The following is a 25,294-nucleotide window of genomic DNA, read 5'->3' as shown; positions in this document are numbered from 1 at the left end:
ATAGTTTATATGAGAAATTTCTGTGTGGCCGCACTCTTAAACCCGTAATTTCGGAACCAGAATTCCGATCGATTCAAAATGCAATAGCAGCCGAAGAGAAGGTTGCACCTTTCATTTGAGACTAAGTTTGGGCAAATCGGTCCAGCCATCTCTGAGAAAAATGAGTGACATTATTTGACACATACGCACATACATACACACACAGACACACACACATACACACACAGACACACACATACAGACTTTTTCCGATCTCGACGAGCTAAGTCGAATGGGATCCGGGCCGGGATTAGGTTGACGTTTTTCAGAGTGATTGCATAACCTTTCTATATGAGAAAGGCAAAAAGGTGGATTCTATCCGGGATTTGAGCGTGTTATTCCAGAGAAAACATCGTTTCGCCGACCCCATCACTGCATCAATTGCGAAGGTATTGGCAACATTGCACTCGTAAAACGGACAAACTGTTAATTTCATGTATTACCTATCCGTCAACAGCCTTATAATAATAGATGCATGTTGCTAGATTTGCCAACACTGGAGTCTCACCGTACTTTCTTCAAATGACTGTCTCTACATTTTTTCAAGGACTAATTTGTTTGTTCCTCCTCGTATCATAAGGAATCGTCCGCTGCTGTAGATTTCTAGTCTAGCAAATTCAATGAAATTGCTTTAGTTTATGCTATCCATTGTCCGATAATCTGTACAGTACATGCCGAAGACGAAATAAATAAATAAATAATTCGAGATGAATTGTTTGAATCGTCTAGATGGTGCGTCCGCTGGTAAAATCGTCATCTCTTTCTCTTTTTTTTTCTTTCTCCGCCTATGACAGCAATAGCAGATCCAGGGGGAGCCCAGGGGGTCCGGACCCCACCCCCCCCCCCGGAATTTTTTAAATTCTTGAGAAATTTTAAAATTTATTCTATTTTAAATTCGTTCTAAACTGAAAACCATTCCAAACCAGATTCGTCCACCAAAACTGATGTTAATTAAATGATGGTATTACATATTACGTATTGTACAATGAACATTACAAAATCGAAATTTCGGACACCCTCCGTTTAAACGTTTTCAATCCACCTAACAGTGTGATGAGACATTTTTTATAACTCTTAGAACTTCCTCTTAGGATAGGGGGACCCGGCGCTATCATAAACGTGAGGGTAATTCGCACCCCCCCTCGATTTCTCAGAAAACTGTAAGACTTTCTGACTGTTGTATATATTCGTGGAACCGCTATTCTAAAACATTACGTTTGACAGCTGAATCTAATTCTTTGGCTATTTTAGAATGGAGATACAATTTCATTTTTTTGGCCATTCCCCAAACAAAAATCACTATAATGGTAAAACAACAAATAAAAGTGAAAAAATGGCAGGTAATTTTTGAAAGATTGTAGTTCCTATTATATAGAACGATTTTTGTTTGGGTGAAAACACAGATAATTTCAAGACGTACACCACTTGTGTACGAAATGAGCGTACGGGGTTATTCGGACCCCCTATTCCATCAAACACCGTTCAGCGGCTTGCAGCTAAGCATACTATTGCACACGCCACATCAAGGTAAATACACAATGCGCCAATCGACAGCTGCGACTAACCAGATTAAAAACCGTAAACCGGGGTGACATTGATCACTTTTCGAAGTAATCATTACATATTTTTAAACGCAACACATTTTTTTCAAGTTTAATATTTTTAAACCATGTACTGATGTATGGAGAACAAGATTGGATAGTTTTACCTAAAATTCTCCGCTTCCAGCTATTTTTCCAAAAATGATTTCAAATTGAAGTCTCTTTTCGTATTCCGGGGTGACTTTGATAACCTGAATGTTCACCCACATTAAGTTATTGATGTCAATGTTTTTCATTCACATGTTTGTTTAAACTAATTCTGGAAAGATGTTCATTGTTAAATAGATGTTAATTGGTATTATACAAAATATTTCAATATACTGTAAAATTCGAGTAACCAAAATTCGTATAATTTGTGTCCAACTAGAATAAAAGATCCTGAAAACCTTTAAAACTGCTAAATTTTTTTATTTCGGTGCTTTATCAATGTACAAAGTTTCATCCATTTTAACACGTTGGACTATTGAACAATAAAAAATATTGCAAATTTTAGCTTAAAATAATTTGAAATAATTGCCAACTAGTTTCACAAAAAATTGTATTTAAAATATGCAAACTCTTAAAAATAAATTTGGCACATCCCACTCTAAAGAAAAATAAAAACTCGCTTGTAATTTATTACTCTTGCTCAAACCTGAGATTTATTTGTTTTATAAAAATAGAAACTTTACGAAGCTTCGTAAAAAATAAGGTAAAGTCATATTTCGGTTTATTGTAGTTTTTGTACCCAAAATCCGAACAATATACTCAAAAAGTATAACAAATCAGTATTTTATAAGTTTAGAGTAAAAATCATTCCATATTAAAATGATTCGGTAGATCTACGAAAAAAGTTTCGAGTGATCAATGTCACCCCGATGATCAAAGTCACCCCGGTTTACGGGATTTGTTACGCAATTTATTTTTATTTTGCTTCTTAAGGAGTTTCTCTAATATTTCATAGGTAAACGTAACTCCATTGTACCAAAAATAAAAAGAAATGACGGTCTGAATTGCCCCGTAGGGAGGTCCGAACTACCACATTGTAAAAGGCTGAAAAAACGTAGAGTTTACAAATCGATGCCTAGCGCTGCCATAGAGTGGTGCAAATGAACTTTTATGGCTCCAAAATGTAGCTGAGGTTTTAAACTAACAAATATGACATCAGACCGATATTTTTGTTACATCTATCCACCTAAAAGGGCGATATGCTTAGGTAGGTCCGAATAGCCCTGTGTTTCTCTATTATATCGATCACATTAGCATGGGACAGCATCATTGCGAGAAATTCCGAAAAGTCAAAACAAATCAAAGGTAAAGCGAAAAATACCCTTTAACATAGCATTGTCTATATTAAAGGGTATTTTTCGCTTTACCTTTGATTTGTTTTGTCTTCTCGAAATTTCTCGCAATGATGTTGTCCCATGCTAATGTGATCGATATAATAGAGAAACACAGGGCTATTCGGACCTACCTAAGCATATCGCCATTAATAAATGAAAAAACTCAATTCCCTTAAGGGACTATATATGTTGCGTTAGACCAAAAAAATCGAAAAAAATTGCGTATATTTGAAGTACATATCTTTAATAGCGTTTATTAAAATTATCATGGCGATCTGACAACTAGACCTGAACGCGTTTATTTCGATTGCGACTTTTTCCAAAAGTGACCTAGCAGTGAGCAGCAGGTTTCGTATAACGTTGGACAATAGAATGATTGAACAAAGGATTTTCATTTGCATCATTATTACTAATCCTAATGCCAAAAAACAAATTAGAAAGCTCTCAATATCTAAATTTTAGGGAAAATCGTTACCATTACTGAGCGTACTAAAAACTTTAACTGCGTTTTTCTTGGAACCACGTTTTTGACGGTAGTCGGAAATATAACTCGAACAAATGATTTTCTATCGCTCTGATATTTTTACAATATATTCAAAATTGATTTCTCCACTAACGTACGCAGGATTTTTTTAAATAAGAAATTTTTTGTCGATTTTTATGACATTTCCAGCGTTTTTCTATTAAGAAGTGTGCCATTTCGCGAAATATTAAGATATCTAAAAATCCTAAGTACGTCGCTTTCTAAGGATCGACCTTTTATTTTTGGCTCTAGGATTCCGGCCATGAACCCTTTCTAAAAAAACCTCGCCTGCGGGAAAATACTGTTCAACCGACATCTTGTGTTGAACATACTTGACCATTTTATTATTTCTACATCAAAACTTACGGGATCTCGATTCATCTTTACATTGTGTCAAGCAATATTTTCAAAACAAGCCTAATTTTGTGCTCAACAGTGGTGTAACGCCTTAATAAAATTTTGCAATATTGGTTAGAGAAAATAATGAAAATCTAATCTTTGTACATACGCTACATATATAAACCTTTAAGGGGGTGACATACAAGCGGCGATGGATCCAGGGAGAGGGTCCTGAGGATCCGGACCGTCCCGAAAATTTTCAACTTCTCGACAAACATATGATCACGGCCTAAAAGCCAACTGTCACAATCCACTTTGAATAGAAATTCCGGACAAACCGTTACACGCCAATCACAGATGTTGGTAGTAAACAAAAGAGAAAAGTTTTCTCTTTCATAAACTGTTGTGAACTGTGTTCGACTAGCAACGGTTTGTCTGGAATTTCCATTCAAAGTGGATTTTGACAGTTGGCTTTTAGGCCGTAATCATATGTTTGTCGAGACTTGTTGAGAAATTTTGAATTTCGCGCCAACTCGAACAAATGTTGGCAGCACCCTCTCAGATTTTAATGAAACTTTCTGTACATGAGAACTTTGTCACAAAAAGCCACTTTGCATATTTTGTTTTTCCAAAAATGATCTAGACTGTCTTTTGAATAGGGCCAAACTATTTTTTACCAATTTTTTTCAAATCTAAAAATGACAAATCCCACAAAAAAATGTTGTAGGAGTGATTTTCACAAAATTGGTCAAAGTATTGAAAAAATTCTTCATTGACTCCTACACTGAAAAAAATCGATTTTAAAAATTTAAAGCAGATTCGCAAAAAAAAAAAATTTTTTTGATTTGGATGAAATTTTGTTGCAAAATAGGTAATTATGTTCCCTACCTACCGCCAAAAATTCAAGTTGGGCACTTTCAAGGAAAAAAAGTTATTTGAAAAAAACTTTTCCTTGTCCAAACTGAATTTTTTTTTCAGTGTATTTTTATCGAAAACTAAACCAACGAAAGTCAAAATCATCTCAGAATCCAAAAATTGTCTAATTTAGCAACTAAGCATATTTTTATTAAGGGGTTAACTACTTTTTCATAGATCATGATATAGAATTTTTTTATTACTTTATCTGAAAGTACAACTCCTTGAGAATGTTTTCCCAAATTTTTATAAAGATCCGAGAAATAGATCAAAAGTTGCAGCGCTTCCAAGAGCGCTTCGTCTACCATGAGCATTGGTAATTTGAAATTTTAAACTCGATTATCTCTAATCTTTTTTTCTTTAATAGTGCCCAACACGAATTTTTGACGGGAACATAATAATCTATCTTGGAACAAAATTTCATCAAAATTAAAAATGGGTTTTTTGTAAATCGACTTTAAATTTTCAAAATCGATTTTTTTCAGTGTAGGAGTCAATGAAGATTTTTTTCAATATTTTTATTCGAAAATTTGCCTAATTTTGTAAAAACCACTTTTACAACATTTTTTGTAGGATTTGTCATTTTTAGACTATAGCCGTTTGAAAAAAAATGGTAAAAAAGTTTAGATCATTTTTGGAAACACAAAATATGCAAAGTGGCTTTTTGTGACAAAGTCTTCATGTACAGAAAGCTTCATTAGAATCTGAGAGGGTGCTGCCGATTTGGCGCGAAATTCGTCTATTAGTTTCAAACTCAAAATCTTTTAAAACCAAATTTGACCACCTGATTTTCCCGAAATTTTTTCTGGATGCGCCATATTTTCGAAAAAACCGTTAAATTAATCTTTTAACAAACTATCAAAAATTTGGTGTAGTTTGATGGGACAGAAAAATATATCCTCAAAAATAATAGTATTCGAAGAAATTTGACTATTTTCTACTTACTTGGATTCATTTATTTCGACATAAGTTAGAAAATTTGCTGTCAGGAGGTTCTGGCAAATGAAAGTTTGCACACTGATAAGCCATCAAGGTACATACATACAACTTGAAATTGTTCGGTGGTTATTTCTAGCGGTGGTAGGTAGAAAAATGGAATACAAAATATGACCTGATATCATTCTTTTCCGTGCTATGGAAATAAAATTCGGCTGTTATATTAAAACGAATCATTACTACATTAAACAATAAATAACATGCTATAACTTTTAAAGCTAAGAAAAAGGACAATAAGTGTCTTCAACAAAAAAAAATGCAAAGAAAGAGCTATAAATTTGCTGAAGACATCAGAAATATGATCACTTAATAGAAAATTAATGAAAATATCTCTTTTATAGGGGTATTAATCTGTGAACATACAATATCGAAAGAAAGAGCATATTACATCCAATAAATCCTCCGAAGGTGCTATTGACCTAAACTCAGCCGTTTCAGTGATAATAGTTGATCGCATGTTTTTGGTCTTATTCCTAGATACTGGAAAACGGTAATAATCTGTCATCCGCATTTAATGTTTACGTAGGGTGACCATACGTCCTGGTTTCCTGGTTTTTCACTGACTGTCCTGGTGTTGGGAAGTCGAGGAAAACGCTTGATTTGTCCTGCTTTTTCTCATGTAAGCCTAATAACAGGTGTTCAATGAAAGTTTTTTCAGTCATGTAGTTGAAAAACAAAAAAAATTCTTCAGCGGATTCAGAATTTTTTATTAAGAACATAATGTTCATTCTTAAAAAAAACGTCAATATTAGAGAAGGGGCCCTGGTCAGCCGTACGACGCAAATTAGTCGCGATGCTCTCACAAGAGCACTGGACGGCACTGACGTCCTTCTTCCGGATACAATTCCAAATCCTGGTGGTCAACTGCTTCGTATCCTTGACTCGCCAATTATTTTTTACACTAAAGCAGTGAGGGAGCCGAAAAAACCCCAATGGGACGGCACTGGGGCAAGTTAGTCGGGTTTCTTTCTTTCGGCACGTACGGTATCTTTTTCTGCTCAAGATACTCCAGCGTCTTCTTGGCATAATGGGTCTTGTCCGGCCAGAAGACGTACTTCCCAACTGCATGATTCTCCTTTAAGAACGGTAGAAGAATTTTCTCAAGACACTCCTCCTGGTACACATGTTGATTGATGGCCAGACCGCTCGGCTTGAACCACGGTTTTGAAATCCCTCTGTCCGATATGGCGATGTACAGCATAACAATACTTTTAAATTTATGCTTAAACTTGTATTTTACTTCGGGATGTGTGGCCGACTTGTCGCTGGAATAGTAGCTGTCATTTCCTGGAATGTGGGTGTTCGAGAGCAACAACGTCTCGCGGTAGTTGTTCGTCATCCACCGGCACTGCGATTTCACCATCGCTATCTGCTGATGTCCTCCATCTTGAGGGCTCGGTGAATCAAGGCCGGCATCACGCAAAGTCGTTTCGTCCTTGTTGTCGAACAGCTTTTTCAACGCTTCCTTCTTCTTCTTCGTAATTATCTTTGCCGGCGACCGCTACCGGCCTTCCGCTCCACGCTCAAGGATGCCAGGATCTGGTAAACTGTACTCATGGGCACGTTTTCGTCTCGAAAGTGGTCTACCGTAAACTTTTTTCCACGATGGCCAAGTGTTTCGTAAAACCGCACAACACGCTCGCGGAGTACTTGCTGTTTCGACGCCATCTTCGATTAAACTGACAGCACCCAAGCGAAAAGAAACATGTCTCCCATTTATAAGGAGTCCAGAGAGCAATTCTCTTGGAGAGAAAAGAATTTACGCTCTTTTCTTTAATTACAGAAAGGTATTGAAGTCATTCTCATTTTTTATTGAACAGCTGTTATATTTCTAATTATTGATTTTTCGCTTTATTCACTCTGCTCTAGAGTACGACAAACAAAACTAACACGTTATTTCCTTTTCCAACTTACTTTTTTACATGGAAGAGGCGTTCGTATGTACGTACTATATGAATGAGCTATAGCTGTTTGCAACAACATTTGGCAATCGAACAAATCGAACCGATTCCAGTTGTGGACATATACTCTGGCCGCTATCAATGTCGATGAAACATTGATTCCGGGATCCGAAAAAATTCCTTTAGTGCCTACATCTAAGAAGACACATCGAAGTTTTGGCGATTCTGCTTCTTCTAGAGTTCTCTTGCAAGTGGCAGTTTTTCGTTTTGCTGGAAATCCATTTCATAAAAAGGAAAATGGCGAAACAACAATAACTGTCGTGGAATAACCTTATTGACCTCTTGAGCTGGTAATTATGGAACCCCTTTAGGATCAATACCAGTTCCTAATCAGTCTACTTTTCCATCTCAATCGGATCGGAAGCTACACTCGCGCGTCTACTTTTCCATCTCAATCGGATCGGAAGCTACACTCGCGCTGCTTGTTAACAGTGCAGTGAATCAAACGAACGCTTCTACATACAGTCTGCCGTCTATATGTACCGCGTCAGCAAAGCAATCGAAAAATAACAGTTGTCCCAAGCCAGTGTGGAAAATAATGCACCGTTACTTTCATTGATGCGGTATCGATCGTTTATTTAAAAATGATTGTAACTCATCAGCAAAATTTGAACAAACTTCGATCCCATACAGTGGTCGTTTATCCAATCCGTACTTGTGTTCGCAAAGTGGAACAATTAATAAAGTGCATACTCGTAATGTGGTACTGATAGCATTTAAAACTTTGGCCATGGCGAAAAGTTTGGCTATGGGAAACAACATGAAACACGTTGTTGCGCATGTCAATGTTAGAATCAAGATACCCGTTTAGATTGACGAAGATAAGCCTAGTGTGAGCCTGCACGATCTATCCCCGCGTACAACCAATAAATTCACTATTGATGTCGAAGTACGTAACGGTGAAAGTTTGAAACCTAGAGAAACTTTTTTCCAGGTATATCCAATGGTGTTCGTATCGTGAGAAGCAAATCTCAAATCACGCTGCGCACATATGAAGGACAGATCCCTACGTGCCAAACCATGTGTGAAAGCCTCTAATGAAACATCAACTGCGAGCAAACCCAACAACATAAACTAAATCACCAACAACCGGAGTTGCAACTCAGCCACCGACGAATGCTGGAACAACAGAATCTACACACAGCGTGTCCGATCATTGTGATACTGCTTACCAATGGTTGTCATTCGAGATTGCCAGATATAGGGCAGGGAAGCTACTTGGGACCGTTAATGTTTCTGCTTTGCTTCAACGACGTGTATCTAGTGCTTAAAACTCGTCGCCTGCTCCTGCGCAGACGATCTCATAATAATTCGTCTCATTTGCTCAATTCAAGATTTCCGATTTCTCCAACAACAGCATAAAACTTTCGCTGGTGGTGGTGTAGCAAGAACTTCGCGTGTGTGTGTAAATCCTAAAAAGCACGGTGATCGAATTCCCATGAAAAATTTTCTGGTAGAGCTCTTCCTCTCAGACCTACAGAACTTTTTTACTGCCGAAGCTCTGCCTGCCCGACCCAAGATCTTTGTAACTGCCGAAAACCTGTGGAGAAAGCACAGTCGATGGATATGTAACGGGGGGAGGCAGTCCCCTTTCGACTGTCCTGGTTTTTTACTCGCCTCATATGGTCACCCTAGTTTACGTATGTTGTCAATTTCGACATTAATGTTCAAAAAACTGCAAAAAGCCTTTTTTGCGCATTTAAGCATCCATATTATAGAAACTAAACATCAGAATCAAAAACAAAATGATAACGATCTGTCTGGGTGTTAGGCTTTTCATTTGAAATTGGTTTGGATCAAAGGCGTTAGTAGAAAGGTACGCAAAGAGTGTGCAGAGAGTGAAGCCAAAAAAGTCTACCAATCGAGCAAAATTAGAATCCAGCTTTGTTGCGGAGTTATCAGAGATGGATTCCAATTGTGCTCGATAGGTAGACTTTTTTCACTTCACTCTTTGCGTAACTGTTCTCTATAAACTGTAGTTTGGATAAAGTCGGTTCAGCTGATGAAACACGAATGAGAGTTTGTCCATTACATACACACACAGACATTGTCCCAAATCGTCGAGCTGATTCGATTGGTATATAAGATTCGGCCCCCTGTCCCTCGGAAAAAAATCTTGAAAGTTTGAGCGAATTCTATATATTTCTTTCATAAGAAATGTAAAAAGGCTTACATATTTGTTCCCCAATCCCCAAGCATTAGTGAGGATGCATGATGTGTTAAGGGAGGCCGTCTCTCCCAAGGCTACTAACCAGAAGACAGGAAAGTACGTTATGCAGTTCCAACTCATGTAGGAAAATTGTTAAAAAGAGCTAGAAAAATAAATCGATTTAACCCATGATAGCCCAGAGTTTCTAACTTAGGCCAAATGAAGTGATATCGTCAATTCCATCAAAAAATGTACCAGAGATTATGTGAAACACAAAACCACCGCCTAAAATTATGAGTGAAATGAAACTATCTCAGGTATAAAATTTTGAACGCTCAAATAAAAACAAATAATTTTACATTGTTTCACCACTTCTTTTACACCTATGGTACCGTTTTGTCACATAATTTTACTATTAGCACTAATTCCAACAATAAAATACAATTAAATATGTTGCTTACTTTGCAACCGCCATTTGCACCAGTTATACACGCTACAAAAATATAAATAAAATGAAAAAAATCGATAGCTCTATTATCTCACAAAGAAATGCGAGGCGTAACGTTCCCATTAGTGTAATACTAAAGCAGTATGAAATTTCATACGCTAGAATCTAATGGGTTAACTGTTCATTCATCGGAAGTAGATTATTTCTTATTGATTAGCATTTTTAGGGATTTCTGAACATATGAAGCGTGAAATTAAATCAGTTTATCTATCAAAAATGTATGTACTTAGTAAAAGTAAACTGCTTTGGAGCCTGTAAGACAAGTTTAAAAATTATAATTAGATTTCACACAGTGTAGTTCAAACGGTTCGCAAAGAAGCAGCAGTTGGTGTAAAGGTATGAAACTTATTCTTTAGATAGGTTAATGCACCTGTTTTCGTCATGTTTCTATTATCACCCTACCCAAGTGAAGCCGTTGGTTAAAGCAGCGTCTGCAATCTTTGTACAATGCATTGGGTCATATGGCAACAATTGAGGCACTCGACTCTAATTTTCGTTGCGCTCACACACGAACATTTCATCGGTTGAAGGACATTTTTGTTATTAGATTGGTTTTAATAATTTAATAAAGCTGTTGATGCCAATTTATACGCATTTCATCGATTGTAGGTCGAGTAATTAATGGATTAGTGAGGTGCTCTCCTTAATAGGGTAAAATAGGCACCTTTTCCTATATATAGATATTGAAATTACTCTCTAGAATTGTTAAACCGATAATAAACAACAACCGATCTAGCCCACATCTCCGAAAACTTGGTTTCTTGTCCACCAAACTTGGAGACGTCCGGAAATAATGTTTTCAGGCATGGCGCCCGCTTGTTTCCGGAAATTAAACATTCAAATGAAATTAAAAGAAATTAAATTAGATCAGTTTTCATGGTTTTTTGGAATGTCTGTGGAACCAAATTTTCTTTGGATAAAGAGATTGTCCTGATCTCAATAACTATTGCGCCACGTTTCTTCGATTTTTAAGATGCAGGTTGGGTTCTAGATCAGGGAAAATCCGAATATTGAAGATGATCGTGCATGAGTTTTTGAAACTGAAACCAGGATCCAATGGATTCCGGTTGCATTCGGGTTTGCTAACCTAAAAAATCTCGACCTGGGGTGAGTGGGATTTAATTTATGAAGCAAATCTTTTGTAGGTTTGGGTTGTACTCGGTTCCGAAAAAATATCTGGTACTTCACTATACCATATCATTTAGTGTGCAGAATAAAATATTGACACATTTAAAAAAAGCTGTTTTTAAGCGAATTAGTGAAATGTTATATTAAACACTTTTTTATGACTTCTTTCGTTTAATTCCACTATTTTGAATAGTGAAATTAAACGGAAGAAACCATAAAAGAGTATTTAATCATAGAAACGATCAAAAAAATTTCACTTGTTTTATCGTTCACGTTAAACAGTTTATAATCTACGTTGGAACCACGTCATCAATGCAGGATGCCGTAGCTAGGACGAATACAATAAGGCACATCGACAGTTCGCCACGCACTGGTACCACCGTGCTATAAAAAATGGGTTCGTGAAATCATTCACTTTATTATACGTGTAGAAAAGTTGTTGAATTTTCTCTTGTTATGGTTCACCATGTCCTTTTATATTACAGGACTGAACTCGAGTAAAACATGGATCGTGGGTGATGGCTGAGCAGGGAAAAAGCAGCGAAACGACCAAATCATGATTGGATACGAAAGCGAGACGACGCCATTCAATTTGCTTCAATGTTTCTTACGTCAAACTTCTTGCGGCTCTAAAAATGTGTGAAACAGTATAAAAGAATGGTCCATTCAAGAAGTCACCAGCTGGAAATGATTTACTACTACTACGAACGAAAGGGACTAGTCGTGTTGCTGCTTTACGTAGAGTTTCCAGAATCCTCTTCTCACTCCAAGTGACAATAAAAATTTTAACGGGAAATTACTTGACCCAAAAATTTAATTACAAATTCTTTTGTTGATGCCTTCTACACTACCAGCCTTGGCGGAGATTAAATAGTACCCGATCTATCCCATGTTTTACGTTTTGACTTTCCCATATAGAAAGGTTATGCAATCGGTCGGAATTTCGACCCGCAGGGCCGAGTCTTATATTCCATTCGACTCAGTTCATCGAGATCGAAAAATCTGAACACTTCAACTCGACAATATTTCAGTTCGCGTTTCTATATGTTGAATCCCCCTCCCCCTCTCACTACGCCCCAACTAAAAGACACTCTTATGTCAAAACTGAAAGTCAAAAAGTGATTGACGTTTGAAAGTCATCGATTTCAAGACGCTCATTAGTTGATTTCTGTGACGATCTATTAAAAAAACATACTTTGAAATCCAATGGACCTTTATTTTTTGCATTCATATTCCGGAATGTTTTATTGAAATAAATGTGTTAGATGTTGCGTTTCTTCCATTCAGCATCAATTAGTTGTAATTTTTGCCAGCTGTCAGTTGTCCCAATTACCGGATACGATTCACTAGTTGGGGCGCAGACGTGGCCCAACTAACGAATTTGCGCTGTACCGCCCATGTTTAATGTGTGATAATTATTTACTTTAACTGAATTTGTCAATAAAACTGACTGAAAGCTGTGCTTCTAAAATTTCAGGTTTTCGTATGTTTTATTTACAATAATGTTTTACACAAAATTGCACCACCTTTTATTAAAGTGTCATTCATTCCATAAGAAATACATTGCGACGAATCGTGCGCCCAATAGCGCTGCGAATCTTGCTGCGACGAAAATTAATCGTCGCTTCTCCTTTGGAAAATCACAGACAATATGGCCTGTGTTAAGCCAAAGAGGACCAAGCGCCATTTTGAGGTATATGCTGTAAAATCGCTATAGTATCTAATGTTAAACTGAAAACACCAATATCTACTATATTTTGGGAGGTCAAATAGCAAACGAAAGCAAGTGAGCGTTCTTTAACTTTCTATGTGAACGCTAAGTTAGCGAAAAATGAATTTTGGCACGAAAAATACATGAAAAAATTTATGGCGCTCAGTTCGGTTTGGCTTAACGCAGGCCATATATAAAATATCGTTGGTACACCCGCAGTGTTGGTAAAAAATTATTTTCGGCATTTAATTCGATCGATCTATCGAAATTTGAGCAGACAGACATTTTAACACCAAACATCCTTCGGCAAAATTGGACGGCGCCGGTGGTTGAGTGGTAAGCGTGACCGCCACTCATTCCAATTTGCCTGGGTTCAATTCCAACCGAGATCGTTGAGATTTTTCTGAGGTGAAAAAATCTGTGGTCACGTCTTCCTTCGGAAGGCAAGTAAAGCCGTTGGTCCCCGGTCTATGAAATTGGTGGATCGATATCTAATCCAGATAGTGAAGTCACCTCTCTGGCGTCGGTGTAAAGAAGAAGTGATTCAACTTCTATACTCTTACTAACAAAAATATCCTCCTCCTGTGATACTTGTGGAGTGCGCAGTAGTATATACGGCCTCTAGCAAAAGCAAGTATCGGACTAACCCTTTCCTTCCGCGATCTACGTTCGGGCCTGGCCGGCGCCGGTATTGATCAATACTTTAGGATTACCAGGAGTTGAACATTGAAAGATGTTTCGCTACTCCCAAGCATAATTATCTACTTATTCTCTGTGCAACTTCAGCTAATCCAGATCGATAACGGAGTAGCAGCCAGGGTTGGTCGCACAAGCTCAAGCTCAAGCCAAATTTTTGGCACACTGCAGGAAAATTCTATACAAATTTCAAACGCAATGCGCTACATCGGGTCAAAACCAATCAACCCCAAATTTTGCACAGTTATCTGGGACCCCAAATGGAACTTAAAAGTGCTGTGCTCGGTTATGATTACGTTTCTGCCTTTATCATATAGAAAGGTTATTCAATCGGTCGGAATTTGGACTTTTTAACCGAGGCCCGCCGGTTCGAATCTATTATACCATTCGACTCAGTTCGTCGATATCGGAAAATGTCTGTATGTGTGTGTATGTATGTATGTTTGTATGTAGGTATGTTTTTGCCTTTCTCATATAAAGAAAGGCTATGCAATCACTGAAAAAATCGACTTTTCAAGCGAGGCCCGGAGGGCCGAGTGTCATATACCATTCGATTCAGTTCGTCGAGATCGGCAAATGTCTGTGTGTATGTATGTGTTTATGTGTGTATGTGCGTGTTTGTAATCTCTAGCTAATTGAATGTTGTTAAAACGTAAAAAAAAAGATTTTTACAACCTTGATTTCAAATGAAAGATACAGTGACGTTATTGACGGCTGCTAAAATTCATTCGGTTCTGACTCTTAGTTCCGGAGTTACAAGTTAATTAGTAAGCTTACACTGGAATTTTCCATATAAATCGGTGCAATCGTAACACCGCAGAGGCTAAAAACTATTGAAATGGTCACTAAATTACTTCGATTCGCACATCTAGATCACTGATTGCCAATCAAACATTCTTGGGATATATTGTCCGCTATCGACAGGGCCGCAGAGAGAAAATACGGGCCCGGGGGGTCAACGTACGGGCCCCCACCACTGTGTATTGCCTGAGTACAAAAAAAGTTAATGTTTGAAATTCATTACTGTGGAAGTTTTTTTAAATACCTTTTCGACAGTTTTGGTGACTTTGAAAAGCGTCATTTTTGTCAATAGTATTTATAAAAGTACGGAAATGGAAAGATTAAAAATGTAGTTATTATAAAAATTAAAAATAGCTAAACGGCGATCAACGGCAAAAGATAAAAGGAAAACTAAATATTAAAAGAATGTAAAAAAGGGCTACAAACAACAAAATCAACCAAATAAACAAATTAATGTCAATTGTCAAAATATGTTTAATCTAGAAAAACCAAAATAAAACCTATAAAAATTTGATAAAAGAAAACAGGAAACTAGAAAAAACATATTCGAACATTATTGAACAAATGTTGAAAATAATGAAAAATCATTAAGAAAGTAGAAATTTTTTTTAAGAATAAATAAAAATGAAAGAAAAACTACTAAAAAGAATACAAACATTAATATAAAAAATGCATAAAGCTGAAAAACTCGATAAATCAAGAATAATAAAATTTATTTAACATTTAAAACAAGACATATTTAAAGCAATAGAAAAAGTAAATAGAACGTTAAGAATGCATAAAATTACAGGAGTGTATATAAAAGACAAGAATAAAATAACCATAGAGAAATTAAAATAAATGGACGAACCGGAAAATTTTGAAAAACTGGAAAAGTGGAATGATGAAAAGACAAAAAGTAAAGAAAATTGGATAATGAACAAAAACGGAGCAAACAGACAAAATGAAAAACAAAGATAGTAGGAAAAAGCCAACATGGTATACTATAGAAACACAAAAATGGAGAAAATAACACTAAGAACATGAATAAAATGGATTAAATTATTTAAAGAATAGAAAAATACTAGAAATGAAATTTGAAATAAATTAAAATAACGAACTAAATGTAAAATCAAGGAAAAGTGCGCATAGTGCTAGAAAAAGATCAAATGTTTTTTTAGGAAAATTTAAAAAAAATCAATATAAGCGTACAAGAAAATGGTCAGCAGAAAAAGTACTTTCAAAATAGGTTAAATGGAAAGAATGAAGAAATAACAATAACGAATAAAATCTTAAGAAAAAGGTATAAGAAATAAATAAAATTATATTAAACGATCAGTGGGAAAAAATAAAACTACGAAAAACGAAAAGTTAAAAACATAAGGAAGAAAATAGGAGAAAGGTAAAAAATTAAACAATAAGACAAATTGGAATGAATTTGAATAAGTAAAATTGCTTATGGAAATGCAAAAAAAATAAGAGAAAAACGGAAACAGAAAAAGGCTATGATAAGAATAAATGTAGTAAATAGACAAATTCTAAAAATTGGATGGAATGAAAAAAGAAACGAATAAAAAAGCAGGGTATTAAAATATGAAATAATAATAAAAATGAAATAAAGAAAGCAGAATTTTCTCGAAAAATTGTGAATAAAATGAAATAACAGAGAAAAAACTATAAATTAAAGTAAGTGATAGTGATAGCAATTAAAAAAAAGTAAGGAACGTAAAAAGATGGATAAAATAAAAGTATGCAAATAGATAAAAAAGGCAGAATCTTAAAATTGTAGAAATACAAATACAATCCACGACTTGAAAAAATAGATAAATGAAATTTTAACAAAATAAAAAAAAATCCATGTAAAAATGAAAAAAATGAAAAAAAAATGAGAAACATGGATCAAATTTCAAATAAGGGTTGGGGTTGTATTTTACGCTATGCTGGTTTCGAAAACATTCATAATCCTATAAAAACATGAATTATTCTTAATTTGTGTTGGTGTGTTAGCACACCTTAAAATATTTTACAAGAATGTTGTAACTGATTTCTAGTAAATAGTTCAAAAATAAAAATAAAATCGTTACGTTCAGGAAGCGACGTTCAAAATCTGACGCTCACTCCTCCAAAACGAAAAGATTTTGTATGCGGATTTAACTTGCTACATTAGTTAGATAATCTTGCTAACTAGTTGATTTAGTTAAATTTAGTTAAATTTTCTCTTCGAAATCAATCAAACACAATTTAGTAATTTAGTTGAACGTATGCTTCTTAGAATCATTGGCAGCTGCAGGATTGTGAACTGAGAGATCATCTCTTCATGCTCCATGACATATAAAATTCAAAACAAAACTATTAACACTATATTCCTCATAAAAGGGGCTTGTTGTGTACGCAATTTGCTGTTATAATGAAAATGTTGATAAAAGGCCGTATTTGAAAGAATTGTAAACCGTATTTATCTTTTTTCCATTCCTGGCCGCTTTGCAAGAAAATCTCCGAAAAAAGCTACATCATTTGACAACGACCCCTAGACAAAAATGTTTCGGTATCATCTCGTATCTTAATATGATTTTTTATGGATTATGTAACAATGAATGGCAAACAAAATATATTAAATTTTAAATTTAAATTTTTGGATTATTTCGAATTATTTAGGTATATCAAGAGTTTTTGATGACTCATTTGACCAATTGAGCTCTCAAATAGAGGTAGGGTTACCGCTTCTAGTGGTACTTTCACCAGTAGAGTTTTACTGAGACTGAGTAGGGGATAGACTTCAAGAGACACATGGGTATCAATTACAATTTCGAATTAAAGTGATCACTCGACAGAAGTTTGGAGCGCTTCCATTGCTTTTTATTGTATTAAACGCTTAAAAACAAATAAATATGCTTTGTTTTATTTCTTATGCAGCTCGTAGCACTAGGAGGAAAAATATCTTATTTTCTTCACATTCACCGTAGAGTGTAATGTTTTGCTAAAGCATTCCAACCTTTCTGTGCCGTTCACATTTAGTTGTATGTTTTTGCATTTGTTAATTTTGTCGATTTATGTAGTTGGGTGTAGTACTTCGCTATCCTTCCTTCCTACAAAGAATCTAAAAGCACCAGCCACTCTCGCTGTGAAGGATAACCCGAGCGAGCTTTGCTCTGCTCCTCAATAAACAAACGGGTTGTGAAATCACACTTCAGTTTCTTTCAAAAATCTTTGTGAGGAACAATGATCCATTGAACCGAAGGTTCAATGGGGTAAAGTAAGCCCAAATGGCACTTTTATAATAATTTTTGTCAATACCAAGACAATTAGGGCCTGCAACCCGATGATGATGTTTATGAGGACTGTGTGCTGGACGATTCCTGGTAAAGAAAAGGGCAACGCAAAATTGCAAAATAATCCAATGGATTCTTCCGGGCGAATTCGGATTTACCTGAACGAAGACACGAAATTCGTCTCCAAAAACCGGTGTGGCAACCCTAAGCAGGTTTTTTTTTATCAATAATTACTTTCGATACTAATCCAACGCTTTCGAAGATTGGAAATTCAATAAATCAAAAAAAATAGAGGGTTGTCTACAAGACACGACCACTTGTTACTTGTTGTTACTTTTATTGTTATTGTTCACTGATAAAGATACAGAATTGATTATTAACAAGCACAGATTTAAGACAAGCCAATAAAAGGAATTTTTGCATAATGTATGAATATTTGTTTATGTTATGATTCACTGGTAACCCAAGTAACAATTGAAGTTTTATAGCACGCTACAAGTGCAATCTAAGTTTTATGAGTGGCTATAAAACAACCTTAAAACCTAATTTGTTACTAGGGAATGGTACAGAATTAACAAGCGCACAATTAATACAAATAATCGAAAAGAATTTTCTAATCGAATTCTTTTTCCATTATGTATTCGTCCTAATAAGGACTGTTTGCTGATAACTGTTTTGTGATACGGGACGAGAATCCTTTGAAACGATTCGAACCTTGCCGGCGATTCGCTTCTGCTACGTACACACACGCACATTTTCCTTTCGCAGCTCATGTCAAATAAGCACTGAAACAAGGTGATCTCTTTTATCAACTTTTTGGTGCAGATAGAAGACCATCCTTTTGTACGACAAATAAAAATATTTTCATCATTCTTTTTGGGGTGGCTTTCGCTTAGTGGCATGGTTGCCACGTTTATTCATTTTGCATAAGACTTCTAGTTTGTACATTATTATTTTGAAGAATATTTGCTTATATTATAATTTACTGGTAAAGATACAGAATCGACAAGCACAAACTTAATACAAATTAATAAACGGAATTTTCTTCGTCAATTCTTTTTCCATTATATATTCGTCCTAATAAGAACGATTTGCCAATAACTGTTTTGTGATACAGGACGAGAATCCTATGAAACGATTTGAGACTTGCCTATACGACTAAACGCACTGCGTAAACCAACAATTCGCCATTTGTTCCACCATCGTCGCTTGGAAATGCGAGCAAAATCCTTCCAGCACACAGAAACGCTCCCCTTCCATGGATCGTATCAAATGAAAGATGTATCTGAGATCCTACCAGCAGCAGTAGCAATAACCTACCTTGTTCCATCAGCAGAGTAGGTATGGCAGTGAATTAATTCGGTCAGAAACATTCCTTTTATGTCATGCGATGAAATGTGTAAGACGTTTATGAGTGTCGAGATGAGGTCTGTGTTAGGGAAAGAGTTGCGCAAATTTGTGAAAATTGTATATGTTTTCCCTGCGGATTTACGGATTTTTCAATAGTGTGCTAATAAAACACACAGATAAATTTGATAACAATTTTTTACTGGCAATTTTCTAAATCGATTGGTGTTCGAATCATGAAAATCTTTCAACAATTAATAAAATGTGAGTGAAAACTTGGTATGTCTTCTTACATTTTTCCAAAGCATTTACAATAATACGGATTTTTCAATAGTGTACTGTTGAAATACCAATTTAAAGTTGCAATCAATTTTCAAGTTACACTTCTCTGAATCGATTGGTATGTAAATGATGCAATTCCATCAACAATTAACAACGCTGCAGTCGTTTAAAATTATGCCACATTTTCGCGGATCGAATTTTAGGTTTTAGTTTTACACCTAGTCTCAGCCCAGTAAAGTAAAGCATTTTCAATGCTAAAAATCGATTTCATATGGGCGAAATTTGAAGACAACCTCATGACTTCTAATCAAACCATTTAATTGTTTAACCCTTACAAGTCTGATCATATTTTTGTTTCGATTATAGACATTTCAATCTTAAGGTCATTCGTTTCTTCATTCAGATTAGGAATTTTCCTATAAAAAAATCTCTATTCCTGTGTTGGGATTCGAACCAAGGTGAACTGCGTACATGACATTAAATGTACAAATTCCGCTATGCCCGCTCGAGTCTAATCTTGTTTCGATGCGAGAATTAGCTTGGTATAAATATAGTAGATATCAAATATGCAGTAGTTTAGAATTTTCGCTATTCTAGTTACCTCATGCACAAGATATTGAATTTTCAATTGCATTCTCAAATAAATTTTTGTTGAAAAAGTATTTGTCAAAATTTTAGTTTCTGTTAAAAATCCGGGCCCCCTTCAAAACTCCGGGCCCGGGGGGAAACACCCCGCCTCCCCCCCCTCTCGGCGGCCCTGGCTATCGACGACTCCGGAAGTCCCGGATTCCGGGCATATTCCACAATTTAAGTCATATCGGTTCTTCGGTGATGACTGAACCGATGGTTTCAAACTTCCAAACCCATTCCACCAACATTTCAAAATATAATCACATAAAGATAACATTGAACTCATATTTATTAAGTTAATTAAATATTAGAGGAGCCCGGGGCTAGTTGGTGGTTGGGGTAAGTTGGCGGAATCCCTTTGTCTTCGTTTCTATTACACATATAACGCTGCCTCTCATTGTGTAGCTCAAGTTATGTGAAACCCATTATCCAATGTGTTTTCGTTAAAAAACATGTTGTTTTGTAAAAGTTGTGGGCGATATTGTGTTTTCGAGCATACCAACTAATTTTTTTAAATTTTAAACCCTTTCACAATTGATTTTATTTTTGGATAGTGCGTAAAAAGAGCCTTCAGTATCCGTATAGATATTAAATCTATCCATGAATTAAAGTTATTTTTTAAAAAGTTTTTCGTAAAATATACGGCTGGGGTAACTTGGTGGTGACGCACGCGGGGCAAGTTGGCACTACTCTTTACAGTGCAAATATAGTAGGTGCTCTCCAGTTTCTGTAGGTAACTGGTTACCCTCAGTGCTCTTGACCATGACGGGTCGCCGTACCTGAGGCTAGATACGGCAACGCCTGCCAGTAGCCTACGTCTACTGGCGCACACCTTTGAGCTGTTGGACGTCATCCACGATAATGCCGCAACAGCAGTCCACGCTCTCTTGCATGTATAGTCGACATGGCTGCCGAAGGTCAGCTCGGCGTCTATAATGACTCCGAAAGACTTCAGACTCCGCTGTGAGGTGATCAAGAATTCTCCCACATGGATAACTGCATGTTGTGCCGACTTGCGGTTGTTGACGATAACTACCTCCGTCTTATACTGAGCGAGCTCCAGGCCTCTCGCGCTCATCCATTCCTCCACCGTGTTGATCGCGTGTTCTGCGGTTAGTTCTACCTCAGGGATTGACTCCCCATAGACCGCCAAGGTTACGTCGTCGGCAAACCCGAGTTACGTCGTCGGCAAACCCGACGATCTTGACCCCAGGAGGGAACTTCAGTCTCAGAACCACATCATCCATAAAGTTCCATAACACCGGACCTAGAATCGAGCCCTGCGGGACTCCGGCGGTAATAGGAACCCATTTCTGACCGGCATCGGTCTCGTATAGCAGTGAAAATTGACCCTGATCTGCTAAAAGGAAACCAGAAATGTAGTTTTTCATCATTTCTGGTCTATTTTACGATAAATTATGTGTGAACTCAGAATATTCAAGTTGGTTTTTTATTGTTTTGCCTTTGTGATTTTATGTGGGAAATAGCGTTTTTGCTTCAAAATATCGCTGATTTGCTATTTTGCTGAAAAAATCGGATAGTCGGCAGCACTGCTGCCAAAAACTAATATTTTTTTCTAAACTCCTTGAACAATTTTCTTCAAAACCCATCTTACGATTTGGTTCTAGAGTAAATAGATCCGGAGATATGTTCAAAAGGAAATCAAGGGTTTTGGCAGTTTGTCAAAACGGGTGGGGGGGGGGGGGGTTGCTCCCATGGCCCGAGGGGTGATTCAATTGACACAAAAATTTGGGTTTTTATATATAGGCCCTAGATGAACAATTACTCCAAATTTGGTTCAAATCCGTGAAGGTCGATCACACGTGCCTTGATCACTGCGCGTGGAATGACCCATGCATAGAATAAATGGGAATCAAGAGGGACCATCAAGCCATCTGATTGAAATGATTTGGATAGGAAGAGTGGAGTAGCCAGATTCTTGTTGCCAACATTTCGTGAACATTGCGCAGGATTTTCTCCCCATCTATTGAGACTTCATTTTATAACAATGGCTTGCATTGTGATTGGCTTATATGGTCTTGTTATTAGAAGCAAAATCTTCCGTAGTACATGTAAGCGAAATCACTTTCCGACCACGCAATTCCTTTTTGGCCCTTTATACAGTAGCATGCTGAGTATGATCAGAGAGTAATGCTTGAACACGTTATGCTTGTCGTGTAAAGATTGCTCAGTGCTATGGAGATTACTCCTGTTACAAAGGTGGTAGTACCACAGCCAAAACTACATCTACTGACCATCCACTTTCAAATGACACTGAAAACCACTGTTTTGTAGTAACCGGAAGCCACCATATTGGTTTTCGAAAATGGTGTCAAAAAGCACTTTATGACTACCCTTTCCAGGATACCCATAATGATAATAGTTTTCGCTGTTTTGCAGTAACAGGAAACCGCAAACTTGGTTTTCAAAACTGCATAAATAATCAATTTCGGACTTCTTCTCACCAATCGCTTTCAAATGACATCTATATTGATGGTAGTTTTCATTGTTTTTTGGAAACCGGAAGCCGCCATCTTGGTTTTCAAAATGGCGTCAATCATCAATTTCCGGCTTTTGCTGACCATCCTCTTTCAAATAACACCCATATTGATGGTGGTTTTCACTGTTTTGTGGTTACCAGAAGCCGCCATCTTGGTTTTCAAAATGGCGTCAAATGTCCATCCGTCCTGAACCGGTGCCGGAATGGCCATAGCTTGAGGGAGCTGTAGAACCGTATGATTGGAAGAACTTCGCATTTTGTATGAAGCTATGAACCCAAATCGCTGGAATGATAGAAAAATATATACATTTTCATAGGTACTCTCGGAACAGTTCTCCGGTGGCCAAGATTGGTCCAATTCATGTCTATTGTGAAGGATCAATGAAAAATAGTCATATGTAGCACATTTCAAAACACAATTACTTAAAATTATAGGATGTTTCTTCAAAACTCGTCCGTCACCCCACTGGGATGCCGGATATACCCCACGGGAATTCGGATTAATTCCGGAACCGGTCTACGGATTAGAACGCTTTTTTATCCATTTCGTTTATTTGATAGGCACACATGCGTTAGCTTGGCGGTGTCAAATTCTTTTGGTTTTACATTTTGGATATTTTAAAACTAGGAGGTTACAATGTTGAAATATTTTTTTTTGAAAGAGGAAAATTTTACAGCTATCTTAAGACTAGAAATAAGATTCTATAGGGTAACAGGGGTATTTTGGACCGCTTTAGGAAGTCATGAGAAAAAAATCTGAAAAATGCGGTTTGGCTATTTATTCTGGATCATTCAATAGGCTAATATGTACGGCCTTATCATTTTTTGGATATGTTGTATTCTATATAGTCAAATAAACGTAAATACTTGGGAAAAATGATAAATAGTGAACGCGCATTTTTGTTATTTTGGACCAGTGAATTTTATTTTGGACCGTAAACAAAGCACATTTTGGACCATTGACTTTCCTTTGTGCCATTGCTGCAAACATATTTTGGACCGATCTCGAAACATATTTTGGACCATCCAAATGTTCACATATCTTTCTTTGTATGATGAATTTGTACATGATTGGGTAAGAAGTGCTTTTCTGGGAACAAAAAGAGAACTTTTTTTAAATGCAGAGTAGATATGCAACGAGGTGTCAGAGTTAATTGGGAGCATGGCGATAATATGTTATCGTTTGGAAATAGCTCACATATTTCGGACATACTTAAAATAACAATTTCAATACATCTGATTACTTTTTTCAACCTAAAATCGATATCTTATGTATTTTATAAGCATAATAACGTTATTTGAATGATTGAAATGTATATACTTTAGAAATAATAACTCTTCGATGTTGGTTACAACAATACCACCTCCTCTTGATTTTGGACAAGATCAGCTGAAATGTGAAAACACGATCAAAAATTTTCAATTCAATGCTTCCTATTAAACCAATTTGCTCAGAATATAACGGGAGTTGCTTTCTAACATGATAATTTCAGTGTTACATTAGCAATATTTCAATTTTTTATGAGCTTTGAATGGAAAAATGTACAAATCATCGTCAAGTGGTCCAAAATATGGTACTGGTCCAAAATACCCTCGTTACCCTATACAAGAGAAGGGGGCAAAAGATTTTTTTTAATGAAAAATTTTAAAACAAGGAATTCAATAGTAATAGTTTTTTAGGAAATATTTACAGTTATCTTAAAACTAACAATATAGTTTGGTACACAAAAGGGGGAACAAATATTTATGAGAAAATTCACCGATGTTTTAAAACTAGGGATACAATTCTATTTACAAGATGGGGGACAATAGTTTTAACAAAGAGGTAAAATTACAACAATCTTAAAACTAGGAATACAGAATAAAAATTTGAACTTTTTAGCGGAGACTTATGCTTGGTCAAGATATTCAGAGGGGGGCTGTAGAAGCAGTTGTATCAAGGACAGGGGAGAGAAAGCGTAGATGGTGACCGGGGGAGAAGAGCAAAACTTACAACTTTCGGGCAAACGGGAGATCAGCGAAACAAATTAGCGCCTCAGTCTAGTAGGTCGGATTGGCGGATGGGATTCTTCGGACCCGCTAGAACGCTACTTGGTACATAGAAACTGGACTAAATTACAGATCTTTTAAAGCCGGTTTCATCCAATTCGGTGAAAATTGACGAAATGAGAGCAACATTAAAACAAAATTTTCAGAAAAATTGTAACCTGGTACTGTAAAGGTTAAACTATGATTTCATTTAAAACCTAAATCATATTACTACTTCACTACACTGCACATAGTCTTGTTGAGCATGGCATAAAATATGAAAAAAACAAATTACAGCATATACATGGAACACGTTCTCAAATCGTTTATTTTCCAAGAATAAACCTCATTAACATGCGTGGATGATAAATGGCCCATCAGAGGTCGTGGGAGTAATTCGCGGCATAGCGTTAAATTTAATTAGACCTTTTTTTTATTCCATTTCAACAAGCACGGTCCATCAGTCGGTATCCGCGAGGCACAGTCACTACAAGTCAAGGAAAATAGAAAGCCTGAAACAAAGAAAATAATTATAAAAAGGATAATAACTTTGCCTCCGCATCTTTAATC

General features: G+C 36.3%; 2 protein-coding genes across 4 annotated transcripts in view; one reads left to right on the top strand and one right to left on the bottom strand.

The window, feature by feature from the left end:
- Positions 1-25,294, top strand: part of LOC131689180 (LIM/homeobox protein Lhx8-like) — a 426,496-nt gene that overhangs the window by 399,147 nt on the left and 2,055 nt on the right. The window lies entirely within an intron of this gene.
- Positions 25,085-25,294, bottom strand: part of LOC131689179 (calumenin-B) — a 64,029-nt gene continuing 63,819 nt past the window's right edge. The window contains exon 4 of the mRNA XM_058974090.1: positions 25,085-25,236. Within this exon, the coding sequence (XP_058830073.1) occupies positions 25,212-25,236 (25 nt within the window). The 3' untranslated portion in view covers positions 25,085-25,211. The remainder of the gene's footprint in view (positions 25,237-25,294) is intronic.

The sequence above is a fragment of the Topomyia yanbarensis genome, chromosome 3 (assembly GCF_030247195.1).
Source record: "Topomyia yanbarensis strain Yona2022 chromosome 3, ASM3024719v1, whole genome shotgun sequence".
In the NCBI taxonomy this organism is placed as follows: domain Eukaryota; kingdom Metazoa; phylum Arthropoda; class Insecta; order Diptera; family Culicidae; genus Topomyia; species Topomyia yanbarensis.
The sequence above is the reverse complement of the archived record's forward strand: the minus strand, read 5'-3'. Positions and strand labels throughout refer to the sequence as shown.